At 37.6% G+C, this 8,796-nt stretch overlaps 2 protein-coding genes across 2 annotated transcripts; one reads left to right on the top strand and one right to left on the bottom strand.

The window, feature by feature from the left end:
• The first annotated feature begins 2,405 nt into the window (after positions 1-2,405).
• On the top strand, positions 2,406-5,844 carry LOC148908446 (uncharacterized). The gene is made up of 2 exons (XM_089035377.1): positions 2,406-2,837; positions 3,187-5,844. Exons 1-2 carry the CDS (start codon positions 2,505-2,507, stop codon positions 5,137-5,139), a joined length of 2,286 nt encoding a protein of 761 aa, XP_088891503.1. The 5' UTR covers positions 2,406-2,504; the 3' UTR covers positions 5,140-5,844.
• On the bottom strand, positions 5,415-7,086 carry LOC148908445 (uncharacterized). The gene is made up of 2 exons (XM_089035378.1): positions 6,734-7,086; positions 5,415-6,439 (listed from the first exon to the last, which is right to left on the bottom strand). Exons 1-2 carry the CDS (start codon positions 6,943-6,945, stop codon positions 6,022-6,024), a joined length of 630 nt encoding a protein of 209 aa, XP_088891504.1. The 5' UTR covers positions 6,946-7,086; the 3' UTR covers positions 5,415-6,021.
• Between the last annotated feature and the right edge of the window lie 1,710 nt (positions 7,087-8,796).

Below are 8,796 nucleotides of genomic sequence, written 5' to 3'. Positions count from 1 at the left end.
CGCTCGGTATTGTAACGGGATCAACGCCAATAATGGAGATTTTTTGAAGATATCTCTTCTTTACAATCGGTTCTAAACCTTTAAAATAATCAGATTCGCAATCTGATACTCAGCAACATTAACATCACTTTTGGCCTTAATTTTGTCAGAATCCATGGTAATTTAGCAGCAAAATGCACGCGTTACAAAAGCAGTAAGTTAACCTTTGTACACCACAATGGCGGCGGGCTAATTTGCATAATCTTGTGACGTCACGCGCCCACGAAGAATACCATAAGATACAATAGATATATAAGATAACACATTTTAACTATTCTTTGTACTGATATAAATAATCTTAAGCACGTATATAATATTTATCTAAAAATTGCAAAGCGCTTGTAATTTTTATACAGGCACTATATAAATACTTTCTTTATCATTATAATTATTATTATTATTGTCAAAGTTGTTGACAAATTCCAGTCTGAAAAAATGAGGGGCTATATATTTGAACATATATTATGACATTGGTAGACAGTGGCAACTCTAAGACTAGGTAAAAAAATTTTATATGGTATCTTAATAGAACGATTTAGATGGAGATTGAGTGTTTACCAAAAATAGGTTATTTTTATTATTACTATCATTATTATTATTATTATCATTATTATTATCATCTAGTGCATGATTTGGACTACATCCGCAGCATGTGTGGAGGGGACCTGATTTTTCTTCCGCCAGGGTTTAATGAGATACTGTAATTTTTATCTATTATTAATTAACTATAATTCACATATGAAGCTATAACATTTTCGTTTCAACAACCTTTTCTGGGATGCATTAATGATTCTCATGTTAATGGTTTTTTTGTTACTCGTAGTATTTACAGGCCTGTTATCATGCCATCAATCCTGCAAGGCCCTCTTTGGCGATAGTTACTACAGGAATGGGCGTATCTCCTATGCACCGGGAATTTGAATCATAGTGGCTAGTCAAAGCTAGGTTCTTCAGTTAGACAAAAGACGATTCACTTTGCTGCACCCTTTAGTTACACATGCTTTGCATACTTTTTGATTATGTCATTCAATACCACAAAAAAATCCTTGCACATCATTCTCTTAACTTGACGGCAACGTGCTAGGAACTACTCGCGATCGCGCACCAAATTCTATATTATTTTACCATGGATTCCAGTCCTTCCTCAGTGACTGGTCAGCCTTACAAAAAGAAATTTATATTGCTGAAAGAAAAGGTAGCTTGCGTACCAAGAAGGAGAAATTTCGACAGCTTGGTAGCAGCCGGTAGGGTGAGGGGCATCTCCTTCTATTCCAGCTTTTCCAGCCAACAGATGTTTGACCTCATCAAGGCTGGAATACCGGCTGCTGCCCAGCTTGATCCAAACAGGTAAGTGATGAATGTTATCGCGGAACATATTCTTTAAGAATATTATTCTTTTATTATAATTGACGCGTTCGTCAAGTATTCAGTGATCGTGATTTGGACTATTTCCTCGCCAAGAATAAGCTTGTTCAGATCAAGCAGCAGAGGAACGTCTGTGGAGAGAATCTCCAACGGCATCGTTGGGGACGGGAGCCTTTGTCTGGCCTCAAAGGTTCAAAGTCGGACAAGATTTTGATGTCCTACGAACCAAGATGATCCTCAGGTAAGTCAGTAGCATCTAAAAATCTAAAAGGGGTACGACAATCCAGTTTCCGGTCTTGTTATACATCCTTACGGGGGAGGATCTAACTTCCAAACGGATGAGAGATATACGTTCTTCAATAAGAAATATCCTTAACGAGTATTTAATTTATCAACTAAGGGATGTTCAAACTTATTGCTGGTGGCTTTTAACAAAAGATTACTTAAAGATTTATCAATTCTGAGTGGTCAATCAAGAAGGGCTTTTTTCCTAAACCGTATTTCTAAAATGCTTTTGACTAGTTCGTTACTGTGTATATTTCTACAAGATTTCGTCATTTCTTTTAATCAAAAGCTTCTTTCAACCAATCAATGGTTTTCAAGACTTTGAAATCACTATACTATATTACTTATATGGCCAATGGCACATGAAGATATATGTGTCTGTCTTGAACATATTTGGTAAGCTTACCTACTTCTACATAATTATATATTTATTAAAATACCTTCCTTGTTTGTTTGTTGATAGATTCTCCACTGCCGTCACCACCAGCATCCCCAGAGAGATTGGGAGTAACTGGTAAGTGCATGTATGACAATAAGTTTCTGACTTTAAAGGGCAACTTACCCCCCAAAATGACCCATTTTTAAGAGAAAGTACATCAATTGAGAAACACAAAAATTTAATTTTTAGAGGGGATAGAGCATCCGTGTTCCTAAAAAAATAATTTCAAAACATCGCATATATCGCTCTGGTGGCCGCCATCTTTGAGCCTGCGATAAATTACCGCATTCAGGTGTGACGTCACAACGTCAACGTGTGTTTGGATATGTAGAGTTTTTCTGTAAGCATGAGAGTTTGAAGTGGCTTTTTCGACAAAATGGTTAATTGTTGCGTGCCTGAATGCACTAACTATTCGACAAAAACAAAAGATGTTAGCTATCACAAGATTCTTAAAGATTTACAAATTCAGAAAGCTTGGATTTCTCGTCTAAGACGAGCAAATCTGCCGCCATTGAAGAATTGCTATGTATGTAGCGAGCACTTCGAGGATGGTTGCTTCGAATCCGACCTTATGGAGCAACTAACAGGCGAAAAAAGAAAAAGGAGGTTAAAGGCTGATGCAATTCCAAGTATTTTTAACTTTTCAACCATCCCTAGTAAAAGAAGAGCTACGACAGAAAACCGTATAAGACGACAACGACAAAAAGAGGTAGGTGATTTGTAGTTTGTGTTCGCACGTGCACTGCTAGATTGTCAGTGTAATATGTAAGTCTTATATATATATTAGAGCTATTTCGTGACTGGTCTGTGACTGTGCTCAGACCAAACCAATGCATTAAATTCTTAATACTAAGTTTACCGCTGCGGGTTTAGTTATGATGAATTGCGGATGAATAAGTTATACGCTCTTTCATATGGAGTCAATGAAAGTCCTATAAACAATTAAAGCTTGAGTGTCGTCTCAACTATCGGAATCAGTGAGAACCCCAGTAACTGCCATTCATTGTTATTTGTATTTGTTCTATAAATGATTATGTTTACTTCTTTTTCCCCATAAGACATTGGATAACCTACTGACTCCAACTACACATGCACTTGATGAAATGGTTGAAGAATCTGATATGGAGGTTTCCTTCGATGAAACACCTTCCAACAAAAGGGACTTTGGAGTCCAGTGCTGTCTGGATGAAAAGCTTTCAATACAAAAAAGCACCTCAACCCAAACAGAAAATGTGGATGTTAGTGTTGAGACTTCTGATGCCTGCATTCAAGTAGAAGGAAATTCAACATTTGAGCAATTGAACAGTATCCTGCATGACCATCCATACAGCTATACTGCTCCCTCTGTACCCATGAGTGTGTCACCACAAAAGTCTTGCAAGAATGATGTATCACCACAGAAATCTGCAAAGTCCTGTGGGTCTTTTCCTTTGTCAGATGAAGAAGTGAATCTTTTTTCAAGTGATGAAGAGGATGAATACATTATCTCATCACAAGAAACAAATTCTTCAACAGACAAAGAGTCTGAACCTGAGTATCACTTTGACACCTACATCAAAGAGCCAAAGTATTTGGTATTTGCAGCATGCCTAGGTGAACTGTTCAGGTTTTGTATCAACTGTGGTTCCATCGTAACTGACACCAACATTACCTGCACAGGAAGCATGGTAACGGTTAAAACCATATGTATGAAAGGTCACAACTGCTTGTGGAATTCCCAGCCTCTCATCAATCGTGCACCGGTAGGAAACCTTCTAATCTGCTCATCTATTTTGTTCACTGGTAACACTTTTACAAGAATCCAAAACTTTGCCTCATGTCTTGGGTTACGATTTATCAGTGAAAAAGTTTTTTACCAAAATCAGAATAGGTATCTATTTCCTGTAATAAATGATACCTGGGAAAGAGAAAGAAGAGCCGTTTTACAAGAACTGTCAAGTAAGCCTCTTGTATACTTGAATGGGGATGGACGGTGTGACAGCCCTGGCCATAATGCCAAGTATGGTACATACACATTTATGGACAATGACTCAGGGAAGATAGTTTCCTTCTCTGTGGTTCAGGTCACAGAAACAACATCTTCAAATGCTATGGAGAAAGAAGGTTTCATTAGGAGTCTTGGTAGTCTTGAGGATGAGGACGATATTAACATCAAGAGGATAACTACTGACAGACATACCTCAATCACTAGCACCATGGAAAAAGATTACAGCCACATCAAACACCAATATGACGTATGGCATTTGTCAAAATCTGTTGTGAAGAAACTCAACAAGAAGGCCAAGTTGAAAAAAAGTGCTGACCTTTCACATTGGATCCAGTCGGTCTCAAACCATCTGTGGTGGTGTGCAGCAACATGCAATGGTAGTGTGCAGCTGTTGAGAGAGAAGTGGGTCTCTATCTTGCATCATGTGACAAACAAGCATTCTTGGAGAGATGCAGAGATCTTCAAAAAATGTGACCATCCTCGACTAACCCGGAGAGAAGCTCGTAAAAAGTGCTGGCTAAAACCAGGCTCTGCAGCTCATGTAGCCCTTGAAGAAGTGGTCCTTCAACCAAAACTGCTAAAGGACTTGGCAAAGCTCACTGACTTCTGTCACACAGGTGGGCTTGAAGTATACCACTCCATGATCCTGAAGTACTGCCCAAAGAGAGAGCACTTCTCCTACAAGGGTATGGTTGCTAGAACACAACTGGCAGCCATTGACAACAACCACAACACAGGAAGGAACCAAGCTGTGATTCAAAAGCCGGGGACGAGGATGGGAGAGGCAAGATACCGCCCATGTTTCCCAAAAATGCACAAGCGTTGGGTAGTTAAGCCTGTGTTGGAAAAGAAAAGTTATTCTTTCCTTCCTGAGCTTCAAAAGAAAGTGCTGGGATTGTGTGATGGCTCAGAAGTTGACCTCCAGGAAATTGAAGAAGTAGACCTACCAGCAAACATTGCAAGTTTGCCTGCACCGGATAAACAGGAATTGATTCAGAAACACCGGTCCAGGTTTTCAAGATAATCTAAATTAGAATTAGCCTTTGTGTACCTGCAGGTCATATGACCCTCCACTGTTTGGTCCTTCTTCCCCTCCCTCAAGTCCCAATCCCCCTCCGCTTTGCAGGCTATCTTTGGACAGTCGTGTAAAATACTGGTAAAAGATATCCCTTAATGAAAAAAGCTCCCAGATATGGAAAGGTACACGACAGACCCAAGTATAAATGCTATATACAAAATATGTAATTTTTAAAAATGACAAGGGGACCTGATGAAACGGGCAGATAAGTATGCAGTACCTTTTAGATGTTCAAATGAAAATTTTATTAAAATATTATTTCCATTTAGGTAAGAATTGACTGTAAAAAAGAGGTCTTTTCTTTACCTATCTACACTACCTTATATATGGGAGTCTCCCCCAGTATGAATATATTAAAGAAAAATATCCAATTGAATGGTGACATTTGCTTCAGCATATTTAACTTTTTTGCTGCCAGGACTCGTATAACTGCAAATTTTGCTTGGTTGGCTAGTGATCGTGTTCACTAGTGCTTTGTACACTAGGTTCACTATTCAGCTGGGTATTTTGTTTAGTGTGTTTTTAATAATAAAATATGTAAAACATTCAAAAAATGTTTGTACCAACAAAAAGCTTTTTATATAAAAAAGAAATTTATATAACACACCTTTCCGTGTACTGCATCCTAAATGAATACATGATTCTTATGCATATTGGTCTCAGCTTTTTCTAGTCTATGTTTTTGTTTTCAATTATCTTGCAATTAAATATGCCAAAAAATTGCAATTCCAGGAATTTTTTCTGATAGAAAAAAATCCACTCTGTATAGTAACTGAAGTAAGGAATAAATAAAATGTATATATTCACTCCATGCAACATTATATCAAGCTAATCATCTGCATAATGAAAACCCTCAAACTGAAAGTCCTCCTCTAGTCCAGGAGGAGGGAAGTGTGCTCTGATGCACATGACAGCACAAGAGGGCAGAACAACCCGAACTTCCTTTCCAAGAACTCCCCAGCACCATCTTGCTAGTTGTCTATATGCAATGTGTCTGTACTGCTTCTGCTCTGGGCCTTCATAAGCATCTCTGTATTGCTGTTTGTACTGAGCCCATGCGGTTCGAAGAACATACTTATTGCCACAAACAGGTAAGAATCCAGGATGTTGAGTAATGCATGGTGGTGGTTCATCAGCATCTCCATCTTCAACAACAGACTGGCATGTTGCAACTACTTTTTGGATTTCTTGGCAACAAATGCATTCAGCTATTGTATCCATAATTTGGCAGCTACCACAGGTACACCTATTAACAAATAAAACAATCCTTAGTATTTTTGAACACTATCAATGATTGTCCCAAGTGAGAGTATATACACAAATTGTGACACAACTATATCCCTGAATCTGTGTCCTACAGTATATAACTTATTGACAACCAAGCGATGTTTAATTGTGACAGTTGGTTTTGCTTTTGGTTGCAAAGGTCGTGAGGCAGATTAAAATGCATAAATATACAGTGCAAGAAAGTGGTAAACACGACTGTAAAAAATGGATACGTAGTTGAGTTTTATCGTGATAAGAAAGAAGTAAAACTTACCAATCTGAATTTGTTAGTCGATTGTTCTCTTGTTCATCGTCTTCAATAATGTCACTGTCAGATCCTTCTCTGAACTCTTCATCTGAGGAGATTTCTATTTCTGGTTCGAACTGATATGGCCGTAAAACAAACTCGTCCGTTTCTAAAAATTCTTGAGCAAAATCGTCTCTCGAGCTGTCCGAGTCTTCGGAAAAAGAATTAGACTCTGACATGCCTTTAATTGAATGACCAGGCCGTATTTCGTTCGTAAAATATTGAGTAAAACGTCTCAGAAACAGGGGAAGAAGTCAACCAAACGCTCGTAAACAACTTGACGCCGTGAACTCTTATGACGTTGTGACGTCATTACCTGTTTTTCTGAGCCCGCGATAAAAGTGCAAGATGGCGGCCACCAGTGCGATATATGCGATGTTTTGAAATTATTTTTTTAGGAACACGGATGCTCTATCCCCTCTAAAAATTGAATTTTTGTGTTTCTCATTTGATGTACTTTCTCTTAAAAATGGGTCATTTTGGGGGGTAAGTTGCCCTTTAACGACCTACTTCTACAGGAATATAAGCTTATTTTTTCTGGCATACCTTCTTGTAGACTGGAACCCTATAGCAGAAGCCTGCAAAGGTCCCTTGGGTAATGTCCTGAAGACCCCTTTGCAACTTGTCCATTTTGTAGGGAAGTATTCAGGACGAAAATAAATCAAGGTATTTTATGACCGGTTTACCACAGGTAACCCCCTAATGAACATTATAACCGCTAAGGGATATTATTTAATCAAAACATTTTTATAAATAAATATTTAATTTTAGAAGTTAGAAGCGCTTGCCCTTGACATTGTATACTTAGATGTGTTTAGTAAGGTTGAGGGCCTCATCATACCTGCACACAATAAGTTGGAAGCATACTCTAAGCATGATGGACAACAGCATAAAGGAGCATCTGCAGCTTAAATTGCCACAGTTAGCAATTGAAGGTCCAGAAGAAGCGGTACATTTTATACCTTATTCTTACTCATTTTTGGATGTACTTATTTCGAAATTGCTGAATTTCACAGGTATTAATTTCTACGATTGCAAGACAAAATTCAAGAGAAACTGTACTTATTAGGTGTGTACTAATTTCGAAAAAAATTTTTTTTATTGGAGCGCATTTGATTTCCTATTAAAAGCTTGGAAAGTAGAAAGGTCGCTTGCCAAAAAGACCATTAACAACTAGATCCTCAATATTTTTGAGAATGACTTTAGACCCAAGGGATGTGTATGTGGCACAACACTGGCTTTGAATCCGCAAAATTCCTAGAGTATTGTAAATCATTAAATGAAGAAACAAAAGGAATAACTGAAAATGCCATAAGAGCATTTATTAAAGCTAATAACAGTGGGTGCATTGGAAAGAAAACTCAGTTCCGAGGAGATGAAGTGATGTTAACAGCTATACATTTTTCCAAAAAAAAGGATGCCAGTGGATTCCATTAGAAATTATTCCCTTTTTTTTTCTTGTAACACTATTTTTCATGCACATATTTCAACTTTCTATTTACCTTGCAAGACTTATAAGAATTTGAAAGGGGAGGAAAAGTCGAGCTTAAAAGCGTATGTCTGTAAGCGTCGAGAATCTTAAATCAGTTTCAAAAAATCGAATTTCTTTTTATTGTACCAAAACAACACTTTGGGTAAGTTGTTTTAGGAAATAATATCAAAATGTCCCAGCGCGCTTTTATTTTTGAGAAAATTGCAAAAGTTTGAAAAAATCGATTAAAATGGGTAATTTTCCTAATTAATATGCAAAAATCGATGGCCATCTTTAAAGAGCTCTCAATAGATCAAAAAGAATCCAAATGAATTCATATTTCCCAGGTAGTTAGATCAACTCTATATCTTTAAGAATGGTTCAAGAATTTGTGATAAATTGCTTTTTAAATACGAGAAATCGGCCTTCTAAAACATGTTGTGTTTTTATGATCGAGCGGCAGTCAAATTATAGGTGAAATTCAGCCTCCAATATCGCTGCTGGTACCTAATAAATCGAAAGAACACTTGCACAGCACGAAAGTACACATATTCTAGTT

This window comes from Actinia tenebrosa, unplaced genomic scaffold (genome assembly GCF_029948245.1).
Source record: "Actinia tenebrosa isolate PJP-AT-01 unplaced genomic scaffold, QUT_ActTen_1.0 PGA_scaffold3__52_contigs__length_22856419, whole genome shotgun sequence".
In the NCBI taxonomy this organism is placed as follows: Eukaryota; Metazoa; Cnidaria; class Anthozoa; order Actiniaria; family Actiniidae; genus Actinia; species Actinia tenebrosa.
Note: the sequence above shows the minus strand (reverse complement) of the source record. Positions and strands in the feature narration are given on the sequence as shown.

What these genes read in the sequence shown, in the direction of transcription:
- LOC148908446 (XM_089035377.1), top strand. Translation starts at nt 2,505, where the DNA reads ATGGTTAATTGTTGCGTGCCTGAATGCACTAACTATTCGACAAAAACA. An exon ending in GACGACAACGACAAAAAGAG is followed by an intron (nt 2,838 to 3,186) that starts GTAGGTGATTTG and finishes TTTCCCCATAAG; the next exon opens with ACATTGGATAACCTACTGAC.
- LOC148908445 (XM_089035378.1), bottom strand. Translation starts at nt 6,945, where the DNA reads ATGTCAGAGTCTAATTCTTTTTCCGAAGACTCGGACAGCTCGAGAGAC. An exon ending in CGACTAACAAATTCAGATTG is followed by an intron (nt 6,440 to 6,733) that starts GTAAGTTTTACT and finishes ATTTGTTAATAG; the next exon opens with GTGTACCTGTGGTAGCTGCC.